Raw genomic sequence first — 20,305 nt, 5'->3', positions numbered from 1 at the left:
TAATTAATATTGCTAATTGACACTGTAATTAATATTGCTAGTTGATCAGTGCTAGCTCGACTGAACAACTTGCATGAATGCGTACTTGCTTGAGTTGCCGAGTACAGTGCTGAGTGCTGTAGTCACGCCCTCCCCCCACTACTAGACTCACTACTCGGAGACTACCGCTAGCGGACGTTTATCGGTGTGGCGTGCTCAGCCGAGAAAACTACCACCAGCGGTACTACCCTCTGGCGAGCTTGGTGTGGCGAGTCCTTTAAAAACTTAAAATTTTGCACAATTGTTTATGGTAGCCTCAAAACATCCACTAAGAAAGGATTTTCAAAAAATTGTCCCCTTAAGGGAGCTTGGCCCCCCCAAAATTTTGTACTTTTTAACCGTTCATTTCACAGCAAAGTCATGAGGAACTTTTTTGCTCAGCTACGAAAAAAATAGATCTATGCAGAAAAATTCTGATCAGGAGCACAGGGGGGTTCAGGAGAGGGCATTTCTCGAAAATTTTGATGTAAAATCACACTACAGCTCAAACTAATTGGCCTACAGACTTGAAACTTTGCACAAATATTCTTCAAACATGCTAGACGCGCACTAAGAACGGATTTCGAGATATTTTGCCTCTATGGGTTTCAAAGGATGAAAAAGGATCCTATTAAGTAAGGTTATGAACATGGTAAGGTGAACGCCATATGGAACTGAGATAATTGACACATGATATTCCAACATATTATGTTGTAATCATTGGAAAACTTAAAATAATTTTATCAATCAGCTGATCAAATTAATTTTGCGTTGAGAGTGTGAGTTTGCCACGTGTGTATTCCATTGTTGTATGCTTGGCCAGTTCGGTTTGCACCTTCTATCAGCTGTATATGGAGTCTCATACATTCCAATTAGAAAAGAGCACATAGATTTTCTTTGATTAGGAGTTTGTTGATAATTCTTTTTTCAAATTCAAATTGTATAGCCCAGTCAAATAGTCATTATAATGCGGCCCGTCCAAACAGAAATTAAGGTAATTGATTTTATTGTTTTAATCGGTCCATTTGGGTATTAGTAAGAGTAAAGAGTAATCTATGGTTTCATACCAAAATTTCTGAAGGCATGACTTTTGGCAGCCTGAAAACCAAGAGATTTTGGTACTTTTTTTAGTTTTTTTTACGATATCTCCAAAACCAATTGTTCAATCGATATTTTTGTTCCATTCTTTTTTGAAGATCATTAAATTCATCCCCTAAATGTTTCTCTTTCTCCAATAGGAAGCGAGCTATAGCTCGTTGAAAATTGTTAGTTTTTTACTTTGCAAAAATCGCTAAATCCATGTTTTTTTCCTTTTCACTTCTTATAAAGTGATATGTGGTATTTTTTGATCGTAATTAGAGTATTACTAAGTTGTCAATACAATCACTAATGATAGAGTTGGAACAAAAAAGGTATATTTTAGGGTGGTGATTTTTATGAGACTCATGATTTGGCGCTAACTTCTTTTGGGTGAATTCAGACCAACTGCTAATTGCTAAAAACGGTCATTGTTGGGAATGCACGTTATACAGTGTTATAGTGTGAAAATTATAAAGTATTCACTAGAGTAAATTTCATAAAAATTGTCCAGTTGAGGATGAAACAGCAGAGTGCCTGCTCAACAATCCCCCCCCTCCCACACTAAAATACCAAACGACGTTAACAATTCATCAGGTTAAAATATGAAATATGAATGTACTTTTATTTATAATCAGCTGATTTGGCAACGTTGCATCAACTCTCACTGGACTATAAACTTACTCTTAGGTAAAATAGTCCCTACTTCAGTAAGAACTATAAAATCTACTCTAGTGGTTACTCCAGTTTTGAGGAAGTCATACCTATTATTGCTGCCTCCGTTGACGTTTGGATGGGCGAGGTTGTTTGTTGTTTATCTCCTGGTGCTCTGGTGCTTTGCCGGCCTCATTGTCATCACCAATTTCAGGGTTGCCAGAGTCCGGGGACAGGTCATCTTCATTCTCAAGGTTTGCCACCACCATATTTTCGCAGTTTACCCTATCGCAATTTTTGCAGATGGGTGATCATGTCAGTCCTGCTTTGATGCATATATATGCCCTACTGCATCCAGTCTTAGATTAGCAGGACACAATGTGCTGAAGAGACTCTGGTGCAGGCTGCTGTGACATTAGTGTAGGCTGAAGAACACTGCCATCACCACTTACAGACCACCAACATGTTTTAACTTGCTGTCAAGATTGGATTAGGTGGTAGCAGTGGCAGAAGTGATGACGTACAGCATCCTCAGTTGGTGGAAGTCATGGGAGGCTATGTTTACTCCCAGAAGCAGACTTGGCAGAGAGCTGGTTGAGGGTTAAGTCTTGCACCTCTGTACAGAATCTTTAGAAAAATTTCTCCTGCATCCACCACCTCCTGTTGGGTTCCATTAGGTTTGTTGAAAATGCTTACTGTGTCCTTCAGTTGTGGGTGGGTTTTGAGTGTAGAGCATAACTCCAATTTTCCTCGGCCGAAAAAGGCAGATGTTGTGTCACAACCACTTATGGTGTAAATGAAGAGTATGTGGCTGTAGTTGTACTTGTAGGATTGAGGTGAAATAGCATAAAAATTATTATTGTAGATTTAGCAAGCATTTCATCACCATTTCGTTGAATTCTAGAAGTTTATATGACTTTCTGTCTAATTTATAGTAAAATAACTTTTATTTCACTTATTATTGATATCTAGGATCCAAGCAAAAATACTATGTTCTATGTTCTATGAAATACTATATCCATTTGAATGAATTAATCTAATCTGATCTTTAACAACACACCTCATCCCTCTTCTGCCATCTTCCTCTGGGAACTCCAAATGAAAACTTGACTTGGCTCCTTTACAATAAAAAACTATCTCATTTTTCATGCAGTAAGATTGTCACTGATCTTATGAGCAACATGCTAACACCATAACCACGATAAATTAATACCATAGACGACTTGAAAAGAAGTAAAAATGAAAAATTAAACGTGAATTTAGTAATTTCTTTCAAAGTAGGAAAAATTATCAATTTTCGTCGAGATATAACACATTTTCTATTGGAGATAGACGATATACCTAAAAGTGAGTCTATAGTCCAGTGAGAGTTGATGCAACGTTGCCAAATCAGCTGATTATAAATAAAAGTACATTCATATTTCATATTTTAACCTGATGAATTGTTAACGTCGTTTGGTATTTTGGTGTGTGAGGGGGGGGGGGTTGTTGAGCAGGCACTCTGCTGTTTCATCCTCAACTGGACTATTTTTATGAAATTTACTCTAGTGAATACTTTATAATTTTCACACTATAACAATGTATAACGTGCATTCCCAACAATGACCGTTTTTAGCAATTAGCAGTTGGTCTGAATTCACCCAAAAGAAGTTAGTGCCAAATCATGAGTCTCATAAATTAAATCACCACCCTAAAATATACCTTTTCTGTTCCAACTCTATCATTAGTGATTGTATTGACAACTTAGTAATACTCTAATTACGATAAAAAAATACCACATATCACTTTATAAGAAGTGAAAAGGAAAAAACATGGATTTAGCGATTTTTTGCATAGTAAAAAACTAACAATTTTCAACGAGCTATAGCTCGCTACCTATTGGAGATAGAGAAACATTTAGGGGATGAAAATTGTAGAGAATTTAATGATCTTCAAAAAAGAATGGAACAAAAATATCGATTGAACAATTGGTTTTGGAGATATCGTAAAAAAAAACTAAAAAAAGTACCAAAATCTCTTGGTTTTCAGGCTGCCAAAAGTCATGCCTTCAGAAATTTTGGTGGGAAATCATAGATTACTCTTTACCCTTACTAATACCCAAATGGGCCGATTAAAACAATGAAATCAATTACCTTAATTTTTGTTTGGTCCGATGTACTATTTGATTGGGCTTGTATTGCTATCAAAAATCACATTGAAAACTTTCTCAATAGACAACAAGATTACAAACATATACCTACATTTATTTGTAGCATGGCCAAAAAAGACAAATTTGAGTACTATTCGTGAGTTCATTCAATATAACTTGTATAAATTTTCCGTTGATATTTTGTGAGTAAAAAGTACGAGTTGATGAGAGATTTGAGTAACTCCTTATATTTGATCCAAATGGTTATTCATATTGTAGTAGTCGTGGTCACTGCAATCAAAAGTTTTTTATTCTGTGGCTAATAAATTTCATACGTATTGATTGTCCATAATGTATCCAGTGTCCATAATGGAAGTGATTGAACTACTGAAAATTAATGTCTTACTGGTCCCTCATAGAATTTCCTGGTGATTGAACCTGTCTTTTTTCAGCGTTGACTATTAATAATAAAGCTTTATTTATAAATAGCTTACCCGGCGAGCTTTGTACCTTCAAATGTATCTCATGTCACACTTTACTTTATTTGGTGAATCATGAAATTTATCTGACAATCAATATTGTCATTTTACATCTTAATACGGACTTTCTTATGTGCTTAGTCATGCAGCATTCATTATTCAGAAAACATATTCTTCTCAATGAATTGGTAGTAATATCTATCAGTAAAGTGTTGAATTGAAATATATATATATATATATATATATATATATATATATATATATATATATATCTAGTGAATACTTTATAATTTTCACACTATAACACTGTATAACGTGCATTCCCAACAATGACCGTTTTTAGCAATTAGCAGTTGGTCTGAATTCACCCAAAAGAAGTTAGCGCCAAATCATGAGTCTCATAAATTAAATCACCACCCTAAAATATACCTTTTTTGTTCCAACTCTATCATTAGTGATTGTATTGACAACTTAGTAATACTCTAATTACGATCAAGAAATACCACATATCACTTTATAAGAAGTGAAAAGGAAAAAACATGGATTTAGCGATTTCTATATATATATATATGTTAAATCAGTGTTTCAAATATGAATTCGATGTTTTCATAGTTGTTGTTTTGTTGATTGTCAATAGATGGTTCAGGAAATATGCAATGTACAATGAATCACACCGAATTCCATATTCTTATATTCTTACCATCTTCCATTTTAGGATGAATATAAGCCAAGGTAAGAACAACTCTCTTTCATGAGGTGAATAATTTTTTCCCAACACTTTCCAGTTTCTCAATGATGGGGGAAAATTTCTATTCAGAAACCATCCCCAATATTCACACAACATATTCCAAAAGTTTCATGCCGTATGTCAAGTAGTTTTCAAGTCTATAGGGAACAAACAAACATACATTCATTTTTATTTATATAGATTTACATTCGGCTCAAACGAAAGCCTCTCTTAATGGAGATAGAATGATAAGGTTGACAACTTTTAGTTCTGTTGTTTCAACAATTTTTTTTTCAAATCACTTTCAAAAAGTTCATGTAGTACCTACTATTGTGTTTGAGACACTTCTGGCGCTATCATAGTTTCACCACTATTCTGTTCCACAGTCCTATCTCTTGCAGTCGTTATGTCGTTAACTATATCTATAATAAGTTAAAAAGCTGGTTTATACACGTACCACGTACGGGATAGGAAAATTATGTATGACGCATCATCACGTCTGAACTACTGGACTAATTAACTTGAAATTTTGCATATAGATTCTTAATTAACCAATGATGGTTGGTTATAGGCCTATTTTCAATTCTTGAAAATTTCATTAATCAAATTTCAGGTTGTCAAGTTTGAAAACAAATCCTTGCGGAGCACGGGTTCCTGCTAGTGGATTTTATAAGCACATAATTATTCAGTTGCTCAACATCCATGAATTTACCTCTTGAGGCTAAACAATGTGTGATAAAGTGTAATAAATTCACTAGAATTTAATCAAGTGCTAGACACATTAGCCAATTAAATTCTTGGGAGCAGTAAATTTCATGCTCGGAATGCAAAAAGAGTTTCCTGCTTTGGAAATCGTCCGGAGAGTAGGCGAACATTTTTCGAATTCGAACGCGTCTGCCGAGCATCCATCCGCTTGATTAAAATCAAGGTTCAAAAATTCCAGGAAGCTGCTCGGGTTTTCAATATTCAAATGTTTTCCATCTACTTTGTTTTGAAATACACAGCATTACAGTTAAAGTTGATTCAGTGTGTACCACTATAGATTCAAGAGGTGCTTGATGGTGAACATGATCACAGTCAGTTAACCAATAACCAACAAACTTCCTGTCTGTGACAGGATGTAGCTGATAATAATGTCTAAACTTGACTTTTTTATAATAATAAATAGAATTTCTAAATCAATAATCAATAATTGATGAAAATAAATATCTCAATCTGTTCATTAAACGTAGTGCTGTAAACTCTTATATTATTCACAAGTAGGCTAAATGAGTCCTCGATAAGTAATAATTTTGTCATCTATACTGTGTTTTGTAGCTGGTGTGCTCAATTTGTTCCCAATAAAACAGGGATGCCCATCGTGAGAGCGATAGTATCACTTAACTTCTGACTTTACTCATTTTTCAACTTGAAATAACTGCACTTACATTGTCACAACGTTTATTGTATCAGTTTTGTTTCTATTGTTTTTATATGCATATTGATACAATGTTGAAAACAAGATTAACGATAATGGCAAATGATGCATCTTCTTAGTTGGCATTGAATATGTGTAATGAATTCGGGACAACATTAACCCTATCCTATATTGTCTGTAGTTTTAAATTAATGCCATGGAAAATCCCTATATATGAGATAAAGATCTATGAATTTGATACACTTCAATTATTTAAATTATTTCAAAGCGTAAAATTCATTTATTCATATTACCACCGTAATATATATGTATCTTTTTACAACAAAGCACAGATCGGGAAAGAAAAACGAAGGATACAATTTCCATCCCAACTTTAGGTACAAGTCTGAAATAGGGTTATGTCTTCTAGGTTTCCAGTTCAACGAAATTTCCAGTCCAAAAATATTTATACAATCCATATTTTCGTATTTTAATGTTTTATATACCAAATTATAATAATTTATACCACTCATTACTTTCAAAGTAGAAAATATTCAATTGAAAAAAAAATGATCAAGAACCGAAAAACAAACGTACTTCTCAAAGTACAGCTAATATTTGTTTATTACAATTAATTTTGAATTGTGTTACTACAATTCCTCTTTAAATTCAGATCTATCGTGCTGGACTGATAAGCTATCTACATGCAATTTTTAAATGTTATTTTGGTAGTGATATTACCAAGTAAGTGGAATGTCATCTAAAAATATATTGTATTGGATTGTGACAGGGGGAGAGGAGGGGCTCCCCTAGGAGGATGGACAGATTGAGACGGAGCTTGAGAGACAGCTTCAGGAGACGCAAAGACCATGTGCCGGAGAGCTCGAAGCCTCACATGTGGCAGGCCGACGAGGCTGCCGTACGCGCAGGCACCTGCTCTTTCCAAGTCAAGGTAAAACAAACATCATCCATTCAAGTATCTCAAAAATCCATAATTCAAGGTTTCGTTAATGAATGTACAACTTCGGAACGATTTCTATAAAATAAAGTAAAGTATATGAATGAATTATAATAATTTATTATAAAAATGATAAAGTGAAGGAACATCATCTACTTCTGGACCTATTTCTATCAAAATATCCTATTTCTGCATAAGTAATTACATTTGTATTTGTACAATTTGTATTGTAAAGGAGACATATTTGGGGGAATAAGTCTGTTGTTTCCTTCCCAATCATTCATATGATTTCTGAATCATCAAATATATTAATAAATTAATGAAAAGAGAATGCAAATTCATAGCAATATCGAGTTTCGAGTTCCCTGGAGACTTTTGCAATATGATCTTTTGATATAAGAAGAAATAGCTGAAGGAAACTCGTAGAACGATTCTGTTCAAAAATATTCGCCGATAATTCAGCATCCCCCAAGTGCTGTACATTTAGGACCCGGCCATATCTTAAATTGCATATCTAAGATGATTTGTCTGTTATACTTATTCCTCTGACTGTTTTTATCTCACTTGTATCTTTGACGTTTGCTACAACACTCAGTGTTCTATGACAATAAACGATTATTGATTGATTAATACAGATATAAAAACCTATAGGATCGCAGATTGCTTTCTTTGTGGCCGGACCCTGAGTGACTTTAGTAATAATCCACATACATCTTTGTATAATTGAAAAATTTATAATATTGTGCATAAGACATCTGTATAATAATACTCCTCTGTGTGTAATATCGATTCATATTGAAGTTGGCCAAACTGGCCTGATAGTAATTAAGGGTATTCATTAGTATGTAAAGAAGGAATTTTAAAAGTATGTGAAAAACTGAAAGAATGATGTGAGATAAACGAATAAATAACTTGGAATGTACAATACTGGAGAATTATTGCATGTTCAGTCATGAAAATGTGCTTCTGACACATGCTTAATAGACTGTGGTCACTTAATAGACTGTGCTTAGTGGTCCCCGAGTCCCACTCGGCAAGTAGTGCAAAGTGCAACGATGCAAGACGGCTCGCCGAGTAGGACTTGCAAGAAATAATTGTATAAGCTATTTCCTCGCGAGACAGGCCGGGCAACTCGTCGACTGCTCCTGATGTATGATGTTCTGGTTTTGTCATTGTTAATAGACTTTACCTTTGAAATGAATCTTTGAATTTTCAGTGAAATCTCATGTTTATATGTATAAATCAGTTCCTGTTTCTGCGTATAAGATATCATAGAATGTAATAATTTCTATGATATTTCTTGTATAGGGTATGACATTTCTTGTATAGGCTATGATATTCCTTTCTTTGACAATTCATCTTTGCTCTTTGTTCTCTTAACTAAATTGTCTCTTTTTGTTGCAGTACTTGGGCTGTGTCGAGGTGTACGAGTCAAGGGGGATGCAAGTATGTGAAGAGGCATTAAAAGTATTAAGGGTAAGCTGCTGCAATAAACTTCTTAATTAACTCCTCTGATGATTTAGTAATACTTCGTAATGCATACGACACAGACTGGGACAGTCTGTGATAGACTGTATAGTCTACCATATAAATATATCTTATATTATAAATTAAAATCTACAAAACTATTATCAGTCCAATATTACGGTGCTCACGGAGCTCTACGGTGTTGAGACATGGAAGTTAGATAGAAGGGAGGAAGGGAAATTGATTATATTTGAGAACAAGGTCCTTAGAAAAATCTATGGACCTATAAATGATGGAGGAGAGTGGAGGAAGAGACACAACAGAGAACTTCGAGACCTTTATAGGGAGCCAGATGTAGTATGCGAGTTCAAGTGTAGAAGGATCAGATGGGCTGGGCATGTTTTGAGAAGAAAAGAGGACAGCAATCTCAATCAAGTGTTGAAAAGAAATCCAGAAGGACGACGACCGAGAGGAAGACGACGACGGAAATGGTGGAGTCAAGTGAAGGCCGATATGGAGAGATTTGGAGCAACCGAGGAGGACGCGGAGAATCGAGAGAGGTGGAGGGGCTTTGTTGGTGCGGCTAAATATCTACGTAGATATGTATGGCCATTGCAGTAAGTAAGTAAGTAAGTATTATAGTATGGGCACACGCATTCCAAAATGTTGCTCCTAAGGCCGAAGCAATTGGCCAACTTCAGTACTGCAATGTTCTATTTGTTTGAAAACAAAATTATTTGGCGGGCCACAGAAATATACGCGGTTGGCCGCGGGTTGAAGAAACCTGCTCTAGAATGATTAATTACACATTCTGAATGTGCTGAGGAAACTTGAACATTGTTTGTGTGCATTCTAATCCAGTTCTCAATTGAAATTTTGACCAGACGCTCACAATCAATGATTACATTCATATTGAGATAGTACTCGAGTAAATAATGTTGAATGTCGGTGAAAAGCTCCAAGTTGAAGTCACATTAATTTTGATTGCTTATAATTGATTATTATCACCATATGATCATAACTTCTTAATAATTATTGTTGATGGTATAAAGTTCAAAGTTATCGATAATTACTGTATTATGTAAATTATAGATCATTTGTCACATCGTCAAGAGAACTATTGTTCATGATCTTTGTACGAGCATCCATGACTGAAATCCACATGGATTATCTAAGCCGATTATCCAATTATAGAAATTTGATTCTGAGGATACGATATTTAATTGTCAATTCTGATTAGTAACTGGGGATGAAGCAGTTATGATTATTTTCCTCAATATTTTACTTCTTCTGCTTATTATTTTTTCACTTATTCTAGATAATCGACTGTGAAAATGATCTACAGAGTTATTTCACCTCTTGTACTTTGATCTAAACTTTACATAGATTTTATTCAATTATTTTGTGATTATTAGTGAGCACAGTAATAATAACTAACACTTTCCAGTAGGGTGCGTCCCTAGTTTGAGGTCTTCCCTAGGAATGTAAGACACAAGTGAGACATGTGATATGAAAATACTAAAAATATGTTACCCAACTTCTTGAATCATTGATAAATTTTGTCACACTTATTAAATTTTGTCAAAAGTTTTAAATTGATATTGATTTACCTCTTTGCTTATTTCTTCTAGAATTCAAGAAGAAGGCCTGTCAAATCGATCCTCCACGTTTCTGGGGATGGATTGAGGGTAGTAGAAGATGAAAATAAGGTTAGTACAATATTCTGATTTGTTTCCAAGTATTATATTGCTGTTGAGGTAATCAGGATTGACTTCAATGCCAATATTCGATCAACAATATCGAGGAACAATATTTGATTACGGTATTAATTGTCGACAATCTGAAGAAATGATAGTGGCGATATGAAACTTCTATTAGTCTCGGTGCAAATGTCATTCCGTGGTCATTTTTGGGTAACAGCCGTGGAAGATGTCTCAATTTCTTTGTTAGGTCTAGCATAATAAGGATCGTGATGATAATGAGTCGAAATCAAAGGCAAACACCTCGAAAACAAGAGGACCGCCAACATTTTTAGGGTTTGCTATATCACTTGTATTTCAATAACCGTTCAAGATATTCAACCGTTTTTTGAACGAAAATATTTTTAAAATCGTCCGAACAGAAACGGTATCAATCTCATCTCGATGATGTGTAGAAAGAGAATATCTATGATGGCAATCTCAAAAATATTTGTTATCATAGAAAAATCCAAGATGACGGCCATAATTGATAGTTCAAAAAAGTGTCTGTCAATGATGGCCGCCATCTTGGATTTTTCTATGATGACAAATATTTTTGAGATCGCCATCATAGATATTTTCTTTCTACACATCATCACGAAGAGATTGATACCATTTTCAAGTCTGTACCTTCAAGGAGGAGTCATGAGTAACACGGTTTTCTAATTTATTGCTAGGTTTGACATATCGTGAAAGAAGCGTGTTTTCCACTGCAAACAGTACTTTTTACTCTTTTTCCGATGACGCTCCAGCCGTAAAATATGGACTTACAGCCTTCAATCAGATGCCATTTTGAAGCTTTGGAAATATTCTACAACACTGTGCCAATAATACTAGTGTATGTCTACTGCAAATATATATACAGAGTGGAAAGTAAAAATATTGTCCCCGAAAAATGTACGTTTCAAGTTTTTGAAGTCAAGTAAATCACGAAAAAGTAGTCCAATTGTGACGATTCTTTCGAATATTATAGATTGGTTGATTCTAAACACTTTGGTTGTAAAATAAATCCGATATTTCTCACAATAACTGAATAGCAAGCGATATAAAAATTTCTGTCAATAATGACCGCCATCTTGAATTTTTTAATGATGCCGAATATTTTTGTTGTTTCCATCATCAATATTCTTTTTCTGCTTGTTGTAACAAAGAGATTGAGGCCATTTGCAAGTCTCTATCTTGAAGTAGTCATGAATACTCGATTTCATAGTTCTAGCTTGTTACCTCATGCACATGGAAAATGTATCTGAAATGATGTAGTGTTTTCTTTGGAGGGCGCTGAAGAACACATTTGTCGACGTACAGCACATGAAGATATATAGTTTCAATAAAGCCGAAGAAACGATCTAAATTTCATAGATTTATAATTTATCTGTATTCCTTAATGAAAAGACATTTTAAAATTTTTATAAAAAACGCTATTTTGGGCGTTTGAAAGTTCTAACTAATAAAATATGCGTTTTAGGGGAAAATGTTATAGAATAAAATTTACAGAGGACGATTTTAAAAATATTTTTGTTCAAAAAACGTTGAATATCTTGAAGTGATATAGCAAAACCCTGAAAATTTCGGCGGCTATCTCGTTTTCGAGGTGTTTGCCTGTGATTTTGACTTATCATCAAGATCCTAATTATGTATAACGACCTATTATGCCTTATTAGACCTAACGAAGAAATCTTCCACGGCTGTTACCCAAAAATGACCACGGAGTGCCTTTTTCATGACATTTGCGCCCGGACTAAATAGAAATTTCTCATTGTCACTGAAAATTTCGAGTGCAACGATAACTAGTGATGAAATTCACTACTTGAAATTGATATGAGGGTGTCTATTTCAGTATCAGATTGTCATAGCAATCCCCTGTGATCTGCAGTCCACCTCACTCCTGCATCTGGCATCGCTGGCATCTGGGAGCTTTCAATTGTTCATTGACAAAGGAGATAACATTGAATATGAATGCTTTTTGTATAATACTAAAACTCTTTGGGAATACAGTTATATACGTTTATGATTCAGGAACATTTAAAATGAGAAATACGGTTTCTAATGAGATGAAATTCTTATCTCACATTATTAATTCGGGAGATAAGTATTTAATAATTATAATAAGTCTAATATCATTAATAAAATAAATGGTTTGAAAGTTGAATCATACAATATTTTCTATGTTGATAGTCTGTAGTACCACGGAATAAGGATAACCTTAAGTTAGTACAAAAGACAATGATACTGACACATCTTACTATTCCATTTCTCCATGGTAATGCCTGGAGGTCAAGTGGGCATCAACCTCATATTTTTTTGGTTTTGAGTAGATAAATATTCAGATAGGCTACATAAATCTATTCTATATGAAGTAGTTCCTCTGTTATAAGAGTATCTATTTAACTTAAGTGAGTGACTGGTGAAGCGTTAACGAAGGATATAAGAACATTTGTGATTTTCTCAATGTACTAATACATTAATCTATATATTTCTTTGTTTTCAGGGTTTAATAGTGGATCAAACGATAGAGAAAGTATCTTTTTGTGCTCCGGATCGAAACCACGAAAAAGGATTTTCATATATTTGTAGAGAAGGAACGACAAGAAGGTGGATGTGTCATGGTTTTTTATCTACTAAGGAATCGGTAAGCACTCCATCAATTTCATCAATTAACATTAATCCCTTTCTCAACATAACTGTTTCTTTTTCTGCTTTCTGGTTGTTTCCACATCTTCTGATATTCCATTTTTCTTGAAGAATAATTTCAATTCATCTGGAAATCGATGTTTTATTATAATCTTGAAATTATTCATATTAATGTCGAAAGATCGACAATTGATTTATTAGAGAATATGACAGGTGACATCAATAGATCTTTAAATGAAAATAAATTTATTATAGCTGTCATAGATAATAGCTGTGTATAGATTCAAACAAAACTTAAAATTCACTTCTTAAGAATAAATAATTGTTCAAATAAATGATTAGTTTCAGGAATAAATATGATGTATTATTGAGTTTAAAATTATTTTAATTTGAGAATGAAAATGTATTAGGATTTAATAAATATTTGTGTCAGAGTGAATAATAATAGGTAATATCCCAAAGTGATATCTTGTTAATTGTCGCTTACCGAGCACATTGTTTTTTCTATTTTATATTCAAGTTATAGTGCAATGGACAAAACAGAACAATTAGTTACAAAAAAATAAGAAATATAATCAGGTCGATTAAGAAAACATAACTACTGTTATTGATTGTTTTATTATATATAATAAATTATTTTTAAAATTTATCTTTTTGTGTAGTTGAGAAGTTGATATCGTGATAATTATTCATATTGAATGAAAAAGACTAAGAAATTTTCAAAAACCACAGATTTATTGATACTTAGAAAGACCGGTTTCGGTTATTACACCATTGTCAATCTCTGATAAACTAAAACTAAATACAAGAGCAGCAGAATTTATACTAGTAGGCGAGTACTGCTATTGGTCAAGGGCATGAACGCCTGCCATTGGCCCAGCTAGACAGTCTCCTCCTACTCAACGGTGTGACAAAATGGCGGCTAAAGCAACAGAATCGCCATGATAACAAAATTTAAATTGAGTTTAAATATTGTACCGGACACGTTTACTGACACTGAAATGTGGGAATCCAGCTATTGTTTTACAGACAACTCCTTGAAGATTTGAATAGTCTATCGAAATGATTAGTAGAGAGAAACTTGGAAGATTACTATCAACATTTAATATTTGTTTAGTGAGCATAATCACTTGCTAGTGTTTCGAAAAGTGACTTGAACCGTAGTAGGTGGGCCTACATATTCATCTCTCATCAACATCCTTCCCATCACTTATCCACTAGGCTTCTGTGAGCATCACCCCCACAAATAAAAAACCAATACTATAACTTAGATTACTTCGTCTCAAATTATATTATAATCAGTAATTTTTCTACCTAAATTGAGTGCTGAAAATACTATGATGATACCAATAATTTGGAAACCACACTCAGCAAAAATGCTCTTTGCTCAATTTTGATCATTATTCAATAGTCTTTAATATGATAATTACTTCATAATTATATTATTATATTATTGTATCTTCCACGTTGTATAATTATATTCAATTCGAATATCTAATGAAAGTTATATGAATAGAACTAAGGAATCTGCTACTGCAAATATTGACCTATGAACTTGATAGCAGAAGAAATTTTTTTCAGTGAAACTGTTTAAAAATATGTTATTCTGTCAATATTTGCAACAGTAGAAGTTATTAGATCTATTCAATCGAATTATTTATTATTATAATATTATCCCCGCAGTTGGTCAACTGAAATTTGTAATAAAACTTCCATCTTCCACATTACTTGAGTACTACAAGTACCTTCATTTGATACCAAGAGTGTCACAATCAGCAAAAACGCTCTTCACCACATTTAAAAAAATTCTCAATACAGTTTTTATGTGTTTTCTTTATAATATTATTCAAGCAGATGGTCAACTGCAATTCGTAATAAAACTTCCACACTTATCACCACACTATGCAAAAATGCTCTTCGCCACTATGTTGCCAATTCGCAATACAGTCTTATTTGTTTTCTGATTTATGATTTGTTTGGCTTTGATTTAAGTTTCGGCAGAATAAAACTGATTTAATTGATTGATTGATGTTGTGTTGGCAGGGAGAACGATTAAGTCACGCAGTGGGCTGCGCGTTCGCGGCCTGCCTGGAGAGGAAGCAGCGGCGAGACAAGGAGTGCAGCGTCACCATGAACTTCGACACGTCCAACTCAACCTTCACGCGCTCGGGTAGCTTCCGACAACCGTCCATCACCGAACGACTCCATGACAAAATACAAGACATTGGAAAACCGATTTCAGGTTGGTATCTCTTTCCAAATTAATATTAATTTGTGAAAGATCTTTTTCGAAAAAATTAGAATTTTCCGGTTACTTGAAATTTACTGAATATACAAAACTCAGCAGAAAACTGTAATGCAGTTCAACATCGTGGAAGAAAACACTTGATTCACAATACTAATTATAGGTTTAGTTAAGAATTTAATAAAAGTATGAGAGGTTTTCCAAACTGACAAATATGAGAACCTTTTCCTGCAAGTCATATTGAAGTTTTTCATGAACTGTAACTGTTACTGATACATTTAGTCTCATCAAACAATTTCCCATTTGTTTGTTGTTTCTCATACTCTTACGTTCAAATGTTGCTCTAAAATTAGAAGTAGGTGAATACTTTGTTGATGAATACATTTCCTAGATTTAGCATGCTTTGGAGCGACTGATTTCCTATGTTGATGCATAACCACATCACTCTTTTCCTTGCTTTTATTGATATTAAGTACTCTTTTTTTGATCATAATATAAAATAATAGACTAAAAACTCAAATTAATATTACTAGTAGTTTGAAAAGGGTACTATAATGCTATTTTATGAATAAAAATTAGTAGGCCTGAATACATACATTTTAAGATGATATTAAGCGATTATCAAGTCAATGTATTGTACAATTACAATAGTAGACCAGTAACCATCATGAAAGAAAGCCACTCAAGAAAGCTGATAGCCACCGATCTGTTTCAAACAGACATGAAGTAACATCAGGATATATACTGTATAACAATGCTGTATAACAATTCTTATGGCTGCCATTAGCAACCAGGTGACGGATAGTTATATTGGAGAGGCAATGCAGTACCTACACTGAGTATTTTATGCCACATTAATTCAAATTCATAAGTGGATAGTATGTAGTCCAGTCAACGACATATTATAGATGGTAAAGTTTGGAACACAATTTTTGACCCCGCAGCTCTTTTAAGGATAGTAAGTGTGTAAACATATCAAAAGTTCTCACTCCTACCCCCTGTGCTAAGGGGGTAGGAGTGGTTTGAAAGTATCATATTTTGGCTTTTTGCACATATCTCGGACAATATGCGTCTTTCGAAAATTTTTGTTAAATACAAAATTGAAGCTTACAAGTGGCCTACAAGTTTCATTTGTAACATTCTTCCATATCTCTTCTAGTTTTGTAGGTATGAGCACTCGAAGGTGTCACATTTTTAAGAAACCCCCTTCCGGCTTTAATTTTTCATCTTTTTGGCTTTATAACTTTTTAACGATTGAGTGGAAAAATCCTTGCTAATCATGAGCTCATAGAGCATCATATTCTCTTCAATTTCATGTATTATTTTACTCATCTCTCTACGATTTTTGCAGCCGTTATAGTGTTGAGTGTAAAATCTTCAGTTTAACAACAATAGATCAATTGACAGGGTAATTTGCATTTGGTGGAATGAGAAGCATTCATGTTATTTAGATGGAATGCCGACAGTTCAAGTGAATCTCATTGTACTGAATATAGAACATGAGTCTCTATTTTGTTGAATTTGAGTGAGCTATATATTAGTGTATTCACTGTAAGTGGTTTGTTCCAGAAGTTCCAGTAGCGACAGTGGCACCAGTGCCGGCCCCCACCCCTCTGCACTCGGCCACGCCCATCCCCACCCCTCCGCCGCCCAAGCCAATCAACAACCCTCACGCCATCGAGAGGCCTCACGCCACCGCATCGATGCTCGTCCGCCAAGGCTCCTTCAGGTAACACAACTCACTCTTATCATAGAGAAACGATACCATAAGAACATATCCCATGGCATAGGTCCATGTTCCAAAGTTGCAGCCGATTTTTTTTTAACCAAACCGATTACTGTCGACTACTTTCTATTTTTACAGTTTTGTTGGGGTGAGAGTGTAAGAACAGCACAGTATGAGAGACAACCAGAATCGCATAGCTTCAAGAAAATTTTTCGATGAAAAATAACTACTAGGACTATAGGCTTGAGTTAAAAGTGAAATTTGGAACTAAACAACCTATACCATGGGATATCTTCTCATGATATCTTTTCTCTATGCCCTTATTCCTTCACTTAACTAAGGTATCAGTGCTCTCAACTCTGATCAGTCTAGTGATAATCTGATCTGTAGGGTTGTTTGGCTAGTCCCAGTTCAAACCAACTGGTGTCTAGAGCACGTTAGGTGTGTGCACATAGATAGCTGTTAGAGGTCGAACAGTTTTGGGAGGATATAGTATAGATATCGATTAGCTAGTAATGCCACACTGAATATGCCATAATCGTATTTTCATTTGACATTTTGCAAAGTTTTGTACATTCTTATTCCATCTTGAACGCTATAGTGGGAAAATTAAACGAAAATTATACTTATGCACTACTACTATACTCATGTATCTTTTTATAACTTTATTGAATTTCGACTACTTGATTTGAAGTTTTGTGGAAAATGAATTGAATTTGAGAAGATAGATTTATGGATTTATCATAGATAAGGATTGTACATCCATACCCTTCTAAGGCTGATGGAAATTGGAACGCCTGATCGTTCTTTGTGTGACACACACACACACACACACACACACACACACACACACACACACACACACACACACACACACACACACACACGCACACACGCACACACACACTATAAGATAGTGATGCATATTTGGGTTTGAACTAAAGGGGTGTTTTCGTAGGGTTCCTAAGAAAAAGTATCCCGTTGGTTCTGATAGCATTGTTCACACATTGAATTTGAATTTCCAAGTCATTCAGAAAAAAAGTCAGAAGAAAAACAGTAATATAGAACCTCGAAAATATACAAAAAATCACACAAGTTGCAGAAATAGCTGTTGCTGGTGTCACGAAGATTGGTGTAAAGATAGCAGGGAACGAGACAGGCAGAATTTTCAATTATACACAGTATTAGTTGATTTTAATATAAAATATATTGATTTGTTTCGATAGTTGAATTTTATTCACTACAAAATACAATTACAAATGTAAATCTACAATTAAAATCTAATAGAATTATAAAGACCCATTCTGTCTCATTATATTACTTTCTGTATACGTTACACCGTTTTATATTCATATTGAATTCTCCTTTTATAGAGAATTCGAGAAATTAAATCAATCTTCGCCGTTCAAAAGACAACTTTCGTTAAGGCTTGGTGATCTTCCGTCGAATTTGGAAAGGACGCGATCAATGTCCATCTCTGATGCACCTGCTCTCATCCGGTTAAAAACTCCAGGTATGAATATATTAGCTTTTCTCAGCAATTAGTTGAATATTGTGAATAGAATCTCCAAAAAACGTATAACATCATTTTTAGATACTTCATCAATCTCCACTTATGTGAATACTATGGGTACTTGGCAATCTGCATGAGTAATTGCAATGTATATAATTATTCATCTATACCAATCCCATAGACTCACATCCCTCTTCTACAGCTACACTCCCTATATTTCCAGGTTTTCATTTTACTTTCCTTGCCCTATTACCATAGTTAAGGAAAGTATTGCTTTCCAAAAAAAAATTAAGGTACCCTAGTTATTGGAAAGCCTACTACTTGATATAATATTTGAATAAAGTAAGGAGTTTTAATTTGAAATTGTTGATGAACTTCAATAAAAAGGAAATATTATCATACTTAGACTAATAACTACAATTGCATGTCTTTCTTCAATCTCTATGTTAGTCTCTGTCGGGATATGGCCCATATGAATAAAACCAGAGCAAATGCTCATGAGCAAAAGGTAGAAGCAAAAGCATTTGCTCATTTTTATATGAATAAGCTTTACCTTATGCTCCTGAACTCTGGAGCAAATGCTCACGTATTTTAAAGATTTTCCATCCGCTGATTCGCTTTTGTAGCCTTACTTTGTTTTTATAGCTCACGGAAGCGCTAAATATGCAAGCAGGGAGCACCGCTTGTGTTTGCGTCGTCTGCTCTGTTTTCTATTTATGAATAGAGTTTTAGGTTAGTTGAGTTTAGAATTTTGAAATAATAGCGTGAAAAAATGTCATCTCTATAATAATCTTCAGCATATTCTTATGATATCAATAGCCTTCTTATAATCGTCTACACTCTCAACTTTTCAAATTCCTATTTCCTATTTTGTGATGGCTATCTCTATACCAGGTAGCTATCTTTTGTATTTATTCTTTTGTAGGGATAATGGTGATATATATCATGGTTGAATCTAAAAAGAGTTTTATAGTTCTCAACTATTGGTTGTGATCGTATCTGGTGTAGTTTCTTCTTCCTCATACGAATTAGCTAAGCCATTTTACCATGAGCAAAAGGTGATAAGCTGCTCTAGACTAGACTCACCTTCTTTGAAGCATTTGCTTCAGAAGTTGAGCAAATGCTCTAGTTTATTCATACAGTTTTGAGTATAAGCTTTTACTCTTGAGCAAATGCTCAAACTATTTTTTTGATTAGCATGAGCAAAAGGTTTTGCTCACGTTTATTCGTACAAAATGAAGCAAATGCTCAACTTTATTCATATGGCCCATTGAGTTATTTCAAATAATTTCCAATTTTCTGCTTCTTCATTAGTAGCCAGTTGATTCTACAGATTAACGATTTCAAATTATATTTCTGTTTATGTATTTGACTGCCAGACTGCATACGCTTGCATGTTATCAGTTCATCATTTCTAAGATGCAGCTATTCTGTTATTTATTGATTAATTTATTTATTTTTTCATCATTTACAAATAATATAATATAATATTATTGAATGAAAAAGACTAAGAAATTGTCAAAAACCACTGATTTATTGATAATTAG

At 34.1% G+C, this 20,305-nt stretch overlaps 1 protein-coding gene across 10 annotated transcripts in view; it reads left to right on the top strand.

Moving 5' to 3' along the window:
• Positions 1 to 20,305, top strand: part of LOC111056051 (protein numb) — a 232,212-nt gene that overhangs the window by 197,053 nt on the left and 14,854 nt on the right. For 6 of the 10 annotated variants that reach the window (XM_039428345.1, XM_039428343.1, XM_039428341.1 and 3 more), the window contains 7 exons: positions 7,270 to 7,431; positions 8,842 to 8,913; positions 10,536 to 10,613; positions 13,132 to 13,272; positions 15,318 to 15,516; positions 17,089 to 17,248; positions 18,619 to 18,758. In XM_039428345.1, the coding sequence (XP_039284279.1) occupies positions 7,297 to 7,431; positions 8,842 to 8,913; positions 10,536 to 10,613; positions 13,132 to 13,272; positions 15,318 to 15,516; positions 17,089 to 17,248; positions 18,619 to 18,758 (925 nt within the window). In that variant the 5' untranslated portion in view covers positions 7,270 to 7,296. The remainder of the gene's footprint in view (positions 1 to 7,269; positions 7,432 to 8,841; positions 8,914 to 10,535; positions 10,614 to 13,131; positions 13,273 to 15,317; positions 15,517 to 17,088; positions 17,249 to 18,618; positions 18,759 to 20,305) is intronic. The other 4 variants (XM_039428346.1, XM_039428344.1, XM_039428342.1 and 1 more) reach the window with 1 other exon arrangement.

Source organism: Nilaparvata lugens, chromosome 5 (genome assembly GCF_014356525.2).
Source record: "Nilaparvata lugens isolate BPH chromosome 5, ASM1435652v1, whole genome shotgun sequence".
Lineage (NCBI taxonomy): Eukaryota > Metazoa > Arthropoda > Insecta > Hemiptera > Delphacidae > Nilaparvata > Nilaparvata lugens.
The sequence above is the reverse complement of the archived record's forward strand: the minus strand, read 5'-3'. Positions and strand labels throughout refer to the sequence as shown.